At 41.0% G+C, this 17,085-nt stretch overlaps 1 protein-coding gene across 1 annotated transcript in view; it reads left to right on the forward strand.

The window, feature by feature from the left end:
- Nucleotides 1–1,575: 1,575 nt before the first annotated feature.
- Nucleotides 1,576–17,085, forward strand: part of NYAP2 (neuronal tyrosine-phosphorylated phosphoinositide-3-kinase adaptor 2) — a 170,387-nt gene continuing 154,877 nt past the window's right edge. The window contains exon 1 of the mRNA XM_070754085.1: nucleotides 1,576–1,787. Coding sequence (XP_070610186.1) covers nucleotides 1,582–1,787 — 206 coding nt within the window. The 5' untranslated portion in view covers nucleotides 1,576–1,581. The remainder of the gene's footprint in view (nucleotides 1,788–17,085) is intronic.

Raw genomic sequence — 17,085 nt, forward strand, 5'->3', positions numbered from 1 at the left:
CATGGAATAAAAACTGTTCTTCAGCCTTTTTGTGTATCTGCCCATGCTTTTATATCTTCAAATCCCAGCGACCAGTTAGGCCCCACAGAGTGGGTCTTCTCCGGGTCCCGTCAACTAAACAATGCCGCTTGGCAGGACCCAGGGGAAGAGCCTTCTCTGTGGCGGCCCCGGCCCTCTGGAACCAACTCCCCCCCCCGAGATTAGAATTGCCCCCACCCTCCTTGTTTTTTGTAAGCTTCTTAAAACCCACCTCTGCCGCCAGGCATGGGGGAACTGAGATACTCTTTCCCCCTAGGCCTTTACAATTTTATGCATGGTATGTCTGTATGTATGTTTGGTTTTATAATAAGGGTTTTAAACTGTTTTAATAGTGGATTGTTTATATGCTGTTTTTATTACTGTTGTTAGCCGCCCCGAGTCTACGGAGAGGGGCGGCATACAAATCCAAATAAATAAATAAAATCTCCTTTTCAATGGTAAGAGAATAAAGAAGGATCACCCGGGTGGGAGTCATCCATAAGGTTTTCCCTCACTCTTCTAAGGCAGAGAGCCCTAGCAATGTCATCTAGGGATATCAGAAGCAGCCCACAATGTTCTGTGCTTTGCTCACCATCCTCTGTAATGTTTTTCTATCCGTGGCTGTCAAGCCAGCATACCATATCATAATGCAATGAGTGAGGACCCTTTTTATTGTGGACTGGTAAAAGGAGGTCATCAGTTGTTGTTCCACTTACTTTTGTCTGTTGGGCCTTTCTGGCCACTTGGGTCATGCTGATTTTCCAGGTGAGATCTTTGCTGAGATAAGATTCCTGGAATTTAAAGGAGGAAACTCTCTCCACACAATTCCCCTCGATGTAAAGTGGGACATGTTCCTATCTCTTCTTCCAGAAGTCTAACACCATTTCCTTTGTCTTGCTGATGTTCTGGTGCAGGGTTATTTTTTAAGCACCATGTGTATAGGTTTTGAACCTCCCCCTTGTACGCTGTTTCGTCTCCACCATTGTAAATAAAACCATGCAATTTGTCTCTGCGTATGTGTGTTTATATGGAACAGGTCACAACATTAGAAAATGCTTGTTGCAAATTTAGAGCTTATAAAAGTTCTAAATTAAATAAGCTGTATTTGAGGATAGGAAAGAAAAGCAATAGTCAATAAACAAATGTCTGAAATTCCCAGTATTTTCCATCAAGCAAAATGGAACAGAATAGAAAGGAAGCAAAAAAATCTAATTAGGTATATAGCAATAAAGCTTTTATTTGATGCAATTAATTTAAAACAGAGCTCGCAGAACTAACAGCAGCCCAAATTGGAGCACACTCAAAAAAAAGTTAAAAATTTTTTAAATTCTTTTAGGTCAGTGAAATAATGAAGCATGGAATGGATAATCCTTATTTTTTAAAATACAAAATTCAACAATTACTCAAACTGTTTTCAGCCTTAAATAAAATTACATTTGAAAAACCTGACGTATTTTGAATTGTTCACTGATTTAACAATGGATAGAAAACCAGTGGGGGGGAAAAGTATGTGCGCATGAACATTTTTCCTTTTGTCAACCCACAGGAAGTATTTCCCACAAGATGATGAATTCTAATCAGGAGGAGGTCACTTTGGGCACTTTTCTCCAGTACATTGAAGATATGGGCCTGAAGGCCTACGATGGCTTAGTTATACAGAATGCATCTGACATTGCTCGGGAGAACGATCGCATGAGAAATGAAACCAACCTGGCTTACTTGAAAGAAAAAAACGAAAAGCGCCGGAAACAAGAAGAAGCAATAAAACGGTAAGGATTGGTCTTTAGCATAAAATTAGGAACTTTGTTAAAGATCTGCAGCACACAGATTACACATGGTCTGGAAGAATGGCTGCAGATGTAATGATTAAATGTGCAGCTGTAAAATTTGGTTTTGTTATTTCAGTAGATTTTTGGAATAGAAATCAGGAAGTAAGCTTATGAGTCTAAAGAGCAGCTTTCAGTGGATGATCAATTAGATAGATGAATCATGAACTTGGTACCCCAATAAATCATCTTTATAATCTTTGCTTGGAAAAGTTTTGTACTATCAAATTACAAAAATGTAGTGCTGCTGTGGGCAAATGGATTAGGTTACTGATAGAAGAGCATCTATTTGTCCAACTTAAACCATACTTCTTTTTTATGCAGCTGAGGATTGCAGGGCTATATGGTGTGTTACTATGATGTTTCTGGATAAAGATGCTAGAACCTGGATATATTATGTTAGCTATTTTGTCTCCGCTTTTTCCCTTCCAAGTCAGAGAAAAACAATATAGTACTTTTGTATTTTGGTGATTTGCTCTTGCGTTTTGACAATATGAATGTGGGGGTTCAGGGCAAGCAAAAAACAGAACTGAGGGCTCTAGATGGCTAGCAGGCCATGGATTCCCTGTCTTTGTCATGAATGGCATGGAAGAAGGAAATGCTTAGCTTTTCTGCAAGAGAATCTGAACAAGTATCTTCTCGATCCTGTCAACAATTATTATAATTGTATATATTTAAGCTCCAATTTAGAGCCTTGAAAGTGTACAAACAAATGCTGGCTATATCTGCTTCAGAATTGCCAGCAGAAAGTCACATTTGTTTACCAGCAATATCATGGGGAGATCTTGGCTTTCAAACACCGTGTTCATTGTGGATTTCAAGGGGTATCTTTGCATTGAAAACACAGCAGTTGTTCAAATATAAATGCATGAGGCCAAATTTCATGAAGCATCTCTATTGTTTCAACATTCCCCCAGCTGAAGCTGCAAGACTATTTAGGAGATGAGCAAGACTTTGCCTCATTACTGCCTGGCCTGTCTTGGTGAACACACCAAAAAACCCCTCACCTATCATCAAATGGATGTTGGATTGCATTAGCAAAATTGGAATGAATGTTTTTCCATGGGCTTGATTACCAAATAGTCTTAGTTATTCTAAAATATATATGGTATTAAACAGGAAATAAAGTTTAAATAATTTATTCTCATATTACGGTAGCTGCCCATCTCACAGGAAGTGTACTGTTGAATAAATAAATAACAAATGCTCACTAATGGGAGTATTAAACATTATTAGAATCTGCTATGCAAATAAAGCCATATACTGTATGCATATTCTCTATCACTCCATTATGTAAATCCTTTCCTTTCCTTTCTGTTCTGTCAGGCTCTCTGGTAGAATCCTCCCAAAAATTCACAGGTACAAATTTCAGACACACATACGTTTGAAAATTCAAAACAATGTTCTTTATGATGAAAATTCACTTAAAGCAAGCCCTCTTTTGGTATAGCCAAGAGCACTCGTCTCCAAACAAACTGGTAATTTGTACAAGTCCCTTATCAGTTCTGAGATACTTAGCTCGCAGCTGTGAGGCAATTCACAGTCCTTCTTTCACAAAGTGAAACACACTTTGCTCTGGTTTAGTTTCAAAGCGGGGAAAAATCAGCACACAAAAGGTCAAAGTCAGTAAAGCAGTCACGAAACACAAGGATCAGATAATCCTCCACAATGGCCAAACCCACAGGCTGCTATTTATAGCAGCCTCACTAATTACCACAGCCCCACCCAACCACAGGTGGCCTCATTTTCTTAGATAATAATCTCTCAGTTGTTGTTGCCTATGCATCGCTCTCCGCATACGTGGCTGTATCATTAACTCTTGTTCTGAATCCAAGGAGGAGCTAGATAATTGATCTCCTTCTGAGCTGTCTGCCCCACTCTCCTCCTCCCTGTCACTCATGTCTTCTTGGTCAGAGGAGCCTTCATCAGCAGATTCCACCGGGGGGCAAAACAGGCCTGCAGCATGTGGATGTCTCCCCCACATCCACAGTCCTTGCGGCAGGAGCAGGGCCAGAGCTAGCCACAACACCTTTCCTTTCCTTTCCTTTCCTTGTACTGCTTTAGATTTTGAAGACTGTGGGCATAATGGCATGTGCCACTTTGCATCAGTCTAAGAACATACTGTATATAGTCATGAATTCATACAAAGTTTTGCTGTCTATAAAGCGATTATGTTACATGAATTGCAGCAGGTATGGCTTATTAGAAGCAAAGAAATCTATTTGGTTGTTTTCTGATAGATTTATTTTCCAGCCTAAATTTTATTTGGATATATTAAATGATAAATTTTGCAACATCTTCAGCTATAGTTAGGATTGTGCACTCCTACGTTTTATTATTTCCTCTTTTTTGTGTTGATAATTTTCTGGATGGGAGAGGAATTCTCTTAACTAGTAGGTATATATGTGTCATATCTGATTAGCATATCGTGATTGTCATCATAAAATGTAGAAAATTATAACTATTTTATTTTATTATTTTATTTTAAATTTAAGATGAATTAAAAGAAATGAATGAAATATAGCTTATTCTGCATATGTTTCAGAATGTCCCATTCTTTCTCTTGATTAACATAGCCTTTGTGCTTAGAATACAGTTTGTGTATATTGTCATATAATTGAATAAGATGACTTATTATTGAATGTTAACTTATTAATTTGTTTGGGAAAACATAGAAATCTGGTCAAAAATTTTTTTTTGCTCCAAAGTAGAAGAAAATTTCCAAAGTAGATACCTACTCCTTCAGAGGAATCCCTTCAAAGATAGGCTGGACATCTCTTCCTAAACTGATGATCAGTTTTCCCATATTGTCTGGATTAAACACAGATTCCAGTGATTAAAAACTGAGATGGTCAGTTCCAAAGATCTACTGCATTTTTCCTGTATTCAAATATAATATTCTCAATTGTGTAATAGATAGTGTCTATTACATAGTATCAATAGTGCCAATAATATCTCCAACCATGTTCATTGTATGGAATCTTCAGCTATGTTCACAGTGTGGGATCTAATTTTATATGGAAGTTTACTAGAGCCTTTGTGCTCTTGACATATTTCCTAAATAGAATAGAATAGAATGAATAGAATTAGAATAGAATAGAATAGAATAGAATTCTTTATTGGCCAAGTGTGATTGGACACACACAAGGAATTTGTCATTGGTGCATATGCTCTCAGTGTACATAAAAGAAAAGATACATTTGTCAAGAAATCATGAAGTACAGCACTTAATGATTGTCATAGCATTCATTGCCAAAAACAATGTTCATGTTTATCTTTTAGAATAATAGTAACCATAACTTTTATAAACATTTAAGCCCAAAGGAAATCTTCTTGAAGAGATTTTCTTGTTTATATTATTTACAAAAACACACAAACAAACCACCCATAGGAGTTAGAAGGAAATATATTTTTAGAAAAAAAGATAAAATCTTGTACAAATTTTTAAAGTTTTTTTTTTAAAAGTGAAGAAAAAGAAAGAAAGAAAGAGAAAACTAAAAGTGCAAAAAATTGGCAGAAGAAGAAACAGAAAAATAAAAAACAGGGGGGGAAATAAAAAACAGGGAGAAGAAACAGAAAAATAAAAAATAAAGAATACAAATAAAGAGCTTCCAATTTATAGCAGCTATAAGTACAGTTATAAGGACAATGATATAATTATATTTTACTCTGAAGTTATAACTCTCTTATTTATATAATCACTTTTGTCTAATCATCAAAAACATGGATATCGAGTTCATTTTCTCCCTTATGTCATGCAAAAAGTCTGTAAGGGGTTTCTAGTCCAGTGTTTCCCAACCGGTGTGCCGCGGCACACTGGTATGCCACGAGACATGGTCAGGTGTGCCGCGAAGAAAGCAGCTCAGCTTCTGGTCTCAAAACTTTTTGCGAAGAGCAAAAAGTTGTGAGAACGGAAGCTGAACTTCCTTCTTAGCGCCTTCCAGGTTTTCCGGCAACTGCAGCGTCCCGCCCGGCTGGAGCTTCCCTGGTGGCTGCAGCAGGTGAGCTTTGGGGCCTGGTGGGAGGGTAGCGGCAGTGGAAGGGCGGCGCGCAGCAGGAGGGCAGCCGCAGCGGGTAGTAGCCCCCCTCTCTCCCTCTCTCTTTCTCACCGCAGCGGGTAGTAGCCGTGGGGCAGCGGCAGAGTGGTCAGCTGTGAGGCGGAGCTCCGGAACAGAGGCACTGACGGCGGTGGCTAGACGCCGTCTGTGCCTCCGTTCCGGAGCTCTGCCTCACAGCTGATGACCTTGCCGCTGCCCCACGGCTACTACCCGCTGCGACGAGAAAGAGAGAGGGAGAGAGGGGGGAGAGGGGGGCTACTACCCGCTGCAGCTGCTGAGAGAAAGAGAGAGGGAGAGGGGGGAGAGAAAGAGATAGCAAGAGAGGGAGAGAAAGAGAGAGAAAGAGATAGCAAGAGAGGGAGAGAGAAAAAGAGAGAGGGAGAGAGGGGAGAGAGAAAGACAGCAAGAGAGACAGAGAGAGAAAGGCAGAGAAAGAGAGACATAGCAAGAGAGGCAGAGAGAGAAAGCAAGAGAGACAAAGCAAGAGAGACAGAGAGAAAGAGAGACATAGCAAGAGAGAGAGAAAGAGAGACAGAGAAAGAGAGACAGAGAGAGAGAAAGAAAGAAATAGCAAGAGAGACAGAGAGAGAGAAAGAGAGAGGGAGAGAGGGGGGAGAGAAAGAGATAGCAAGAGAGGGAGACAAAGAGAGAGAAAGAGATAGCAAGAGAGGGGGAGAGAGAGAAAGAGAGAGGGAGAGAGGGGGGAGAGAAAGAGACAGCAAGAGAGACAGAGAGAGAAAGACAGAGAAAGAGAGACATAGCAAGAGAGGCAGAGAGAGAAAGCAAGAGAGACATAGCAAGAGAGACAGAGAAAGAGAGAGAGAGATAGCAAGAGAGAGAGAAAGAGAGACAGAGAAAGAGAGACAGAGAGAGAGAAAGAAAGAAATAGCAAGAGAGACAGAGAAAGAGAAAGAGAATGAAAGAGAGATAGCAAGAGAGGCAGAGAGAGCAAGGGAGAGAGAAAGACATAGAGGGAAGGAAGGAGGGAGAGAGAAAGAGCAAAAAAGAGAGGAAGAAAGAAAGAGGGATGGAGAGAAAGAAGGGAAGGAGGGAGAGAGAAAGAGCAAAAAAGAGAGGAAGAAAGAAAGAGGGATGGAGAGAAAGAAGGGAAGGAAGGAAGAGAGAGAGAGAAAGAGGGAGGGAGAAATAGAGCGAAATGGAGGAAGAGATATTTTTTTTGTCCAAACTTTTCTTTAGCCCCCTCCACCCCCCACCCCGTTCAGTGTTCCCCAGGATTTTGAAAATATGAATAATGTGCCGCGGCTCAAAAAAGGTTGGGAAACACTGTTCTAGTCAACAATAAGCAGACATTGTCTTTTCTCTGAGAAGTCAATTTAGCAATGTCAGCAAGTTCCATGATCTTAGAGAGGATGTCTTTTTGAGTGCTTGATGGATTAGAAACAGAACAGTGAAACAGGCTATCTCCAGGCACTGCTGTCTGGTGCACCATTATCATTGTTTAGTATCCTACAGCCCTGTGAGGAACAAAATTAGAAAGCTGAACTTTGGCCTTAGTATGACTGCCTTTTGATCTATCATTAAATTGTTCTTCTCAATGTGGCAGAAGATAAACAATTATTCGATATATGAGGTAATAGTCATATGAATAACATGTAATTCATTGTTAATAAGCAAATTGAAATTGAAATGAAATATGATCAATCTTAAATTTTTCCCTGTAACCATTTTTTTAGTCGGGTTACTAGTATGCTACACAAATAATATTCCCATGATTTTCTTGGTATTTTTATTTATTTTATTTAAAGCATTTATATAACTGTGCATCTGATATCAAACTTTACATAGCTCCCAATGAACAATGAAAGCAACATCACTAAAATAACATAGCATATATATTTATATTCTTATATATAAAAATATAAAATATATAACATATTTTTGCTGATAATGAAGGGAGAGTAGTATATATCTATTTTGAGTTCTTTTGTCCTCTTCAGTTAAACATAACCTCACTAGGATTTGAACCTGTGGAGTCTGCCTTCAAAGGCAACAGCTTTAAACTGTAGACCACAGGATCTCCTCCATTCAACTTTGTTCCAGGGAAGAGTCATATGTATTTTTTTCTGTCGAATCACCTGGTATACCTAAATATGGGTGGGAACACAAGATGCTGAGTACCTGGTCGCTGAGAACCCAAAATGCGATCATGTGACCTAGGAGATGCTACTCTTGGAAGTTCAAATTTTGATCATAAGACCTTTTTCTGGGATCAGTGATAACTTTGAATGATCACTAAATCAAAGATTGCTTGTACTGTTTCTTTCAGATATAAAGAGAAATAACAAGTCTTAAAGCTCAACAGAGATTGCTAAGTGTGTTTGTGAAATGCAAGAAATGTATCAATACTTGATAATATACTGATAAAAGTCAAGTAAGGAAATTGAAATAATTTTCTTCATGTTCTCAATCTCACTTTCTTGGTTTCCTGTCTGTCTATTTGTGAACATTATGATTGAGTAGAATCTAGGTATAGGGAATCTCTTGGTAGCTATATTGAAGTTTGGCATTGATTGATTATTGGAGACCTATCACCTAATAGACTCTATTGCTAATATTTCAGAACAACCTACAACTGACTTCTTCAAATGCTTCAAAAATTAGAGAAATAAAATCTTGAGACTTTTTCTTTTTAAATTGTTTTAGGAATTTCCTACAGGAGTAAAAAAGCAAATGTAGTAGCAATGGGAAGCAATGGCACCGATCTCTGGGGTGGCAGAGGGTCGGAATATCCCTGTGTTGCTGGGGAGAGGCAGATACGGCGGGGGTCACAGAGTTAGCCGTTCCAGGGGAACGAGGGACCGTTGCTTAATAATGGTCCCTTGTTCCGGCTCTGTGAACCCAATCTTGGGTACTGGTGATGAGTGTAACTCTGGCCCTGGGCTCAGGTTGCTGCTGCTCAATGCCAGGTCGGTGGTAAATAAAGCTCTCCTCATCCGGGACCTGATCCTGGATGAGGAGGCCGACCTGGCTTGTATTACTGAAACCTGGCTGGGCCCGGAGGGAGGTGTTCCCCTCTCTGAAATTTGCCCAGCCGGGTTTCAGATATGGCATCAACCTCGACCCCAGGGAAGGGGGGGAGGAGTGGCTATTGTTGCCAGGGAGAGCCTTTGCCTGCGTGGACTCATTGCTCCGGAAATTGCGGGTTGCGAGTCTCTCTTGATGAAGTTGGACTTAGGGGTTCAGGTGGGCTTAATTCTCACGTACCTGCCTCCCAGCTGCGTGTCAAAAGCCCTGCCTGTGCTACTCGAGGAGGTAGCCGGGTTGGCGGTGGAGTTCCCCGGACTTATTGTCCTGGGGGACTTCAATCTGCCGTCACTCGGCGAAACCTCTGGGTTGGCACAGGAGTTCATGGCCACCATGACAGCCATGGACCTGACTCAAGTAGTACAGGGTCCGACTCACGAGGGAGGGCACGCACCTGACATGGTATTCCTTTCTGAGCAACTGAGTAATGGTCTGAGACTAAGGGGCTTAGATGTGTTGCCTTTGTCATGGTCAGACCATTTCCTACTACGGCTTGACTTCCTGGCTCCAATCCTTCCCCGCAGGGAGGCGGAACCAATTAAGATGTTCCGCCCCAGATGCCTGATGGACCCTGAGGGCTTTCAGACGGCGCTTGGGGTTATACCAGAGGCACTTGTCCACAGTTCGGCAGAGTCTCTTGCGGAAGCCTGGAACAAGGCCGCAGCGGAGGCTCTTGACCGGATTGCGCCTTTGCGACCTCTCCGAGGTGCTAGACCCCGTAGAGCTCCATGGTTCAACGAGGAGCTCCGGGAGTTGAAACGCCAGAAGAGACGTCTAGAGAAGCGATGGAGGAAGAGTAGGTCTGAATCCGACCGAACACTTGTAAGAGCTTTTATTAAGACTTACAAAGTGGCGCTCAAGGCGGTAAGATGCGCGTACCATGCCGCCTTGATTGCATCAGCGGAATCCCGCCCGGCCGCTCTGTTTAGGGTGACCCGCTCCCTTCTTAACCAGGGGGGAGTTGGGGAGCCCTTACAGAGTAGTGCCGAGGACTTTAACACGTTTTTCGCTGATAAAGTCGCTCGGATCCGAGCCGACCTCGACTCCAATTGTAAAACAGAGTCGACTGACAACGAGTCAGTCGAGGTGACTGGGGCACGTACTTGTCCACCTGTCTGGGAAGAGTTTGATCTGGTGACACCTGATGAAGTGGACAAGGCCATCGGAGCTGTGAGTTCCGCCACCTGTTTACTGGATCCGTGTCCCTCCTGGTTGGTTTCGGCCAGCAGGGAGGTGACACGGAGCTGGGCCCAGGAGATTACCAACGCTTCCTTGGGGAGGGGAGTTTTTCCATCACTCTATAAAGAAGCGCTTGTGCGCCCCCTCCTCAAGAAGCCCTCCCTGGACCCAGCCGTACTTAACAACTATCGTCCAGTCTCCAACCTTCCCTTTATGGGGAAGGTTGTCGAGAAGGTGGTGGCACTCCAGCTCCAGCGGTCCTTGGAAGAAGCCGATTATCTAGGTCCCCAGCAGTCGGGTTTCAGGGCCGGTTACAGCACGGAAACCGCTTTGGTCGCGTTGATGGATGATCTCTGGCGGGCCCGGGACAGGGGTTTATCCTCTGTCCTGGTGCTCCTTGACCTCTCAGCGGCTTTCGATACCATCGGCCATGGTATCCTTCTGCACCGGCTGGAGGGGTTGGGAGTGGGAGGCACTGTCATTCAGTGGTTCTCCTCCTACCTCTCTGGCCGGTCGCAGTCGGTGTTAGTGGGGGGCCAGAGGTCGACTCCTAGGTTTCTCCCTTGTGGGGTGCCTCAGGGGTCGGTCCTCTCCCCCCTGCTATTCAACATCTACATGAAACCGCTGGGAGAGATCATCCAAGGACATGGGGTGAGGTATCATCAATATGCGGATGATACCCAGCTTTACATCTCCACCCCATGCCCAGTCAACGAAGCGGTGGAAGTGATGTGCCGGTGCCTGGAGGCTGTTGGGGCCTGGATGGGTGTCAACAGACTCAAGCTCAACCCGGATAAGACGGAGTGGCTGTGGGTTCTGCCTCCCAAGGACAATCCCATCTGTCCGTCCATCACCCTGGGGGGGGAATTATTGACCCCCTCAGAGAGGGTCCGCAACTTGGGCGTCCTCCTCGATCCACAGCTCACATTAGAACAACATCTTTCAGCTGTGGCGAGGGGGGCGTTTGCCCAGGTTCGCCTGGTGCACCAGTTGCGGCCCTATCTGGACCGGGACTCATTGCTCACAGTCACTCATGCCCTCATCACCTCGAGGTTCGACTACTGTAATGCTCTCTACATGGGGCTACCTTTGAAAAGTGTTCGGAAACTTCAGATCGTGCAAAATGCAGCTGCGAGAGCAGTCATGGGCCTACCTAGGTATGCCCATGTTTCACCATCACTCCGCAGTCTGCATTGGTTGCCGATCAATTTCCGGTCACAATTCAAAGTGTTGGTTATGACCTTTAAAGCCCTTCATGGCATCGGACCAGAATATCTCCGAGACCGCCTCCTGCCGCACGAATCCCAGCGACCGATTAGGTCCCACAGAGTGGGCCTTCTCCGGGTCCCGTCAACTAAACAATGTCGGTTGGCGGGCCCCAGGGGAAGAGCCTTCTCTGTGGCGGCCCCGGCCCTCTGGAACCAACTCCCCCCGGAGATTAGAACTGCCCCTACTCTTCCTGCCTTCCGTAAACTCCTTAAAACCCACCTTTGCCGTCAGGCATGGGGGAACTGAAACATCTCCCCCTGGGCACGTTTAATTTATGCATGGTATGTCTGTGTGTGTGACTGTTAGCATATGGGGTTTTTTAAATATTTAAATATTTTAAATTTGTCTGATTGCTTATGATTTGTTTTTACATGTTGTGAGCCGCCCCGAGTCTTCGGAGAGGGGCGGCATACAAATCTAAGTAATAAATAAATAAATAAATAAGTTATTACAAATATATAAACAATACAAGTAATGGAATGGATATAGTTGTAAGAAGTTTTTTTATTATAAAGATGGAGCAAGAATTTTCACAATGTTGTATAAAGGCTTGCAAAAGATCATTTAAATTGCTTCAGCCACAAAATGGGCCAGCACTGGCCTTCTGAGAAAAAGAGCTGGAAATTGAATGGCCGTTTTTGTTGTGACGTGCATGCCAAGCTTGATGTATTACCTGGTCAGAAATGGAGGAACCTTCCATGGACTTTTCAATGTCTAAGAGGCCCAAGAAGAAATGACTATTGAAAAAAACAATTCCCCAACACGTTGTTTTCCATGTCAACCTTCCTTGATTTGATTTATTAGATTTGTATGCCACCCCTCTCCGCAGACTCGGGGCGGCTCACAACAACATCAAAAACAATATATATTAACAAATCTAATAATTAAAAAATCTAAGATAACAATTACACATTTAAAATCTAAAAGCAAGAAACCCCAATATAACAAACATACATACAGTCATATCATGTAATAGAACTACATAGGCAGGGGGAGATGTCTTAGTTCCCCCACGCTTGACGACAGAGGTGGGTTTTAAGGAGTTTACGAAAGGCAAGGAGGGTGGGGGCAATTCTAATCTCTGGGGGGAGTTGGTTCCAGAGGGCCGGGGCCACCACAGAGAAGGCTCTTCCCCTGGGCCCTGCCAAACGACATTGCTTTGTTGACAGGACCTGGAGAAGGCCCACTCTGTGGGACCTAACCGGTTGCTGGGATTCGTGCGGCAGAAGGCGGTCTCGTAGATACCCTGATCCGGTGCCATGAAGGGCTTTATAGGTCATAACCAACACTTTGAATTGTGACCGGAAACTGATCGGCAACCAATGCAGACTGCGGAGTGTTGGTGTTACATGGGCATTTTTGGGAAAGCCCATGATTGCTCTCGCAGCTGCATTTTGCATGATCTGAAGTTTCCGAACATTTTTCCTTCCTTCCTTCCTTCCTTCCTTCCTTCCTTCCTTCCTTCCTTCCTTCCTTCCTTCCTTCCTTCCTTCCTTCTTTCCTTCCTTCCTTCCTTCATTCATTCATTCATTCATTCCTCACTCCTTCTTTCCATCTTTCTCTTAAATTCACTTCTCTACTAAACTGAAGTGGAAAAGATTTATTGAGATAACCATAAAGGAAGTAGTTTGAAAAAGAATGACTATATTTTGTCTAAAATGCATAGCAGGGAAAGGAAAAAATGGCCATAAATTAGGCAGATCATTAAGCATTGAGGTCTGCCTCAGTTCAAAGTCAACATTAACATGGATTTTGTGGATGGAATACAAATGTAATTTTTAGGCATTGCTAGGATCAGATGCCTTGGCTTTCCAAAACTAAAACAAAGAAAAATTAAAACTTTTATATTTAAAACAACAGTGATTTTGATTAGTGCAAAACATCTACTATATTGTGCATCATTTACAGATAAAATAACTCAGTTGTCAAAAGTTTTACAGTATTTCTGCATATTATTGTAAAGAAAGCACTGTCCATTCAGAATATTGGAAAAAATAATAATATTTTTCATTTATCAATCGGGTCTTATCACTACCTTTCCACATACATCTTTGCTGTGCTGTTCTTGCCAAATCTTGAAATAATTTCTACCTTAATATAATTTGAAATAGAAATTAGTATAACATAACTGCTTTATGATTCCTATATATAACATTGCTATAATGCTATTGGCAACAACTGTACCGTTACATATACCCACTTATAAAGGTTTTGTTTTATTTGTTTTTTATATCTTATAAAGTGCAATGAAATGATACATATCCAATAATTTAATTTTCTTAGTTCCATTAACCTTGTAGCCTTGTACCTTTTGACCCTAGCATTGGAAGTTGCAAGCATTAGCACTACTTCTTAGTGAGTATAATTTCCTGCATGTTATTCTTGTAGCTCCATAAATAAATGTGTTAGGGTCTACTAGAAAGATAAAAGGGGATTAAAATATTCTTGAAAGTCAGTTGTAGACCACAGTGGACAAAGAGATAACATTCAAGCAGCAAAACAATCCTTATAAGTGGGCCATTTGTCCTATTTAATAGAAAATATCAGCCTATTTGAAGGACTTTCGGGATAGTGACCTCTGAACAAAGGTGTGTTGTTGTTTTTCTGGAAGGACAAGTTTGGTTTGAAGATAAAGAATGAAAGAAGGAGGAGAGGTTCTGAACTTGCCCATCAACTGTCAATATCTTGACAGAAAAATCAATAGACACATAAGTCATGTAGGGGTTTAAAGATTCTGACTATTTTTATGAATACATTATAAACAAAACAAACCTAACATATCAAGAGTTTTGCCTGCTAAATATTACATTCACTATGTATGTTATTTCAATGGAGACCTGATAGATAAATCTGTGTTTTAAAGTTTTCAAATGATCTGATGCTGGCCTTTCTTAAATATAATAATCAATATGACAATCATTAAGTGTTGTGCCACATGATTCTTGACAAATGTATATTTTATTTTATGTACGTTGAGAGCATATGCACCAAGACAAATTCCTTGTGTGTCCAATCACACTTGGCCAATAAAAAATTCTATTCTATTCTATTCTATTCAATTCAGGAATCTTGATTCTTGTAGGTAATAATATAATATTGTTTCCTGCATATATCTATCTTTTATTAAAGGTAGTAATTACAAAATTAAAAACAGGACTTTAGTTCCAGACATTCTATACTACTCTAGTCCATGATATTTACAGAATTTAAAAAAATATTTTTATTAAACTAAGATGTGCTGTGAGGGTATTTAATTAACAGAAAGTTCTTGTTTAAAGATCAGTTACTTAGTCACTGTTTGAAGTTAAGTAAGAGCCTCCAAAAGCTAGAAACAATTTTGAAGTTACAATACCCACATTCTCTACCTTCTGCAGTCATATGATTGCATTTTGGGCCCTTGACAACCATTTGCAGTACCCAATACTGATTTGCCTCTGATTTTTACTATTATTTTCCAGTTTCCAATATTTATTTTCCAGCTTAAAAACCCCCCCACATAATATTTGTTTCCCTTATTCTTTGCTGCTGGGCAGCAGCAAGAATAAATACTAATTAATAGTGTCCACCTTAATGTTTCATGATCTATGACAAGTGAACATTGAAGACTGATGAATATAGGAATATTTGCAATAGCATTATTTACTTACTTACTTACTTACTTACTTACTTACTTACTTACTTACTTACTTACTTACTTACTTATTGGATTTCTATGCCGCCCCTCTCCGCAGACTCGGGGCAGCTAGCAACAGTGATAAAAAACAGCATGTAACAGTCCAATACTAAACAACTAAAAAAAACCTTATTATAAAACCAAACATACATACATACAAACATACCATGCGTAAATTGTAAAGGCCTAGGGGGAAAGAATATCTCAGTTCTCCCATGCCTGATGGCAGAGGTGGGTTTTAAGAAGCTTACAAAAGGCAAGGAGGGGATTCTAATCTCTGGGGAGAGTTGGTTCCAAAGGGCCGGGGCTGCCACAGAGAAGGCTCTTCCCCTGGGTCCCGCCAAATGACATATTATTATTATTATTATTATTATTATTACTACTACTACTACTACTACTACTATTATTATTATTTATCATTATCATCATCATTATCATTATCATTATTAATTGCTATTATTATTATTATTATTATTATTATTATTAACTAACCTTAATACTTTATTTTCATATTTTTTCATAATGAAAATGATAGGAAAGTGTTAAAAATTAAAGAAGTTATAAAAGCTGATTTAAAGAGGGAGGAGAAATGGAAATAGGTTTTTGAGATAGACATTGTGAAGAAAGAAAAACACTAAGGATTTTAGAGACTATTAATACTGCAATCCTATCCTGACCGTAGACTAAATTCAATGAAAATAAGTAGAGCATCGTCCTAAATGGAGGTGAGCAAGCAATCTATGGGTTATGAATGAGATCCATTTTTAAGTCTGTCTTTAAGTCGAATCCTTAGGTAAGGGAGGACAGGTGGGTCTTATCTAGTGTCCGTTACTCAAATATTAGTTCAGAGCAGGTATCCATAGATTTTTCTTTTTCTCATCATACATGGCCTTGCAACATTTGAAGCCCTTGGTAACTGTATGGTAAATTTGGGAGAGCCTCTATGTCAGGGGTCCCCAAACTTTTTACACAGAGGGCCAAGTCACTGTCCCTCGGACTGTTGGAGGGCCGGACTATTAAAAAAACTATGAACAAATTCCTATGCACACTGCACATACCTTGTTTTAAAGTAAAAAACAAAATGGGAACGTACTATTTAGAGGGGAGAGAAAGTCTGAAATTCGTATATGTTTATGTTTTGTTTTTAATTTTCTTTTGTTGACATCTGATTGGCTATAGAAGGTTTTCTTGGCTCATGAAACATGTATAAAGAAAGAAGGAAGCACTTTGGCATAATGGTTAATAAGTTAGAAATATAATTGGTGTACTTTTTGAAGGAACATTAAGGAGGGAATTTAATTAAAAGAAAATGAATGTAACTGGATGACAAAATTGGAAAAAAAAACTTTTGCAACTTTTTTGATTATTGATATTAGTTACTAACAAAATGCTGCATTTTATTCATGGAAAATTAGATGGTACACTGCGTTGTTTGAATGTATTTTGAGAGAAAAATTAAAAAAAAATTACCCCCCCCCAAAAAACAGTCCTTCCTTCCTCTGTCCCTCCATTCATTTCATTCTTCCTTCCTTCCTTCCTTCCTTTCTTCCTTGTTCCCTCCATTTCTCCTTCCTTCCCTCCTTCATTCCTCTCCACTTCTCCTTCCCTCCCTCTCCTTCCCTCCCTCTCTTTCCCTTTTCTTTCTTTCTCTCTCTCTTTTCCCTGTGTTCTTGTCACTCACCGGCGGGCCAGATAAATGGCCTCAGTGGGCCGCATGTGGCCCGTGGGCCATAGTTTGGGTACCACTGCTCTATGTAGTAGCCTTTCCCCTCATAGCTTTGCCATTTCTTCTTCACTGAAACAAAAGACTTCAGCTAACTCTTTCGGTTCTGGAGTTTTCAATCCCAGTTTTTTTTTCTCAAAAGTTATAACCTGCTGCTCTTATGACTTTATTATTTCCACCTTATTTTCAGTTGTGATCACTTTCCTTTTCTTTCATGCATCGCCAGCACTGGGACTGGATTTCTGCTTCGGAGGAATGGTTACGAGGGTAAATAAGAGAAAAGTGATCATTGAA

The sequence above is a fragment of the Erythrolamprus reginae genome, chromosome 5, assembly GCF_031021105.1.
Source record: "Erythrolamprus reginae isolate rEryReg1 chromosome 5, rEryReg1.hap1, whole genome shotgun sequence".
In the NCBI taxonomy this organism is placed as follows: domain Eukaryota; kingdom Metazoa; phylum Chordata; class Lepidosauria; order Squamata; family Dipsadidae; genus Erythrolamprus; species Erythrolamprus reginae.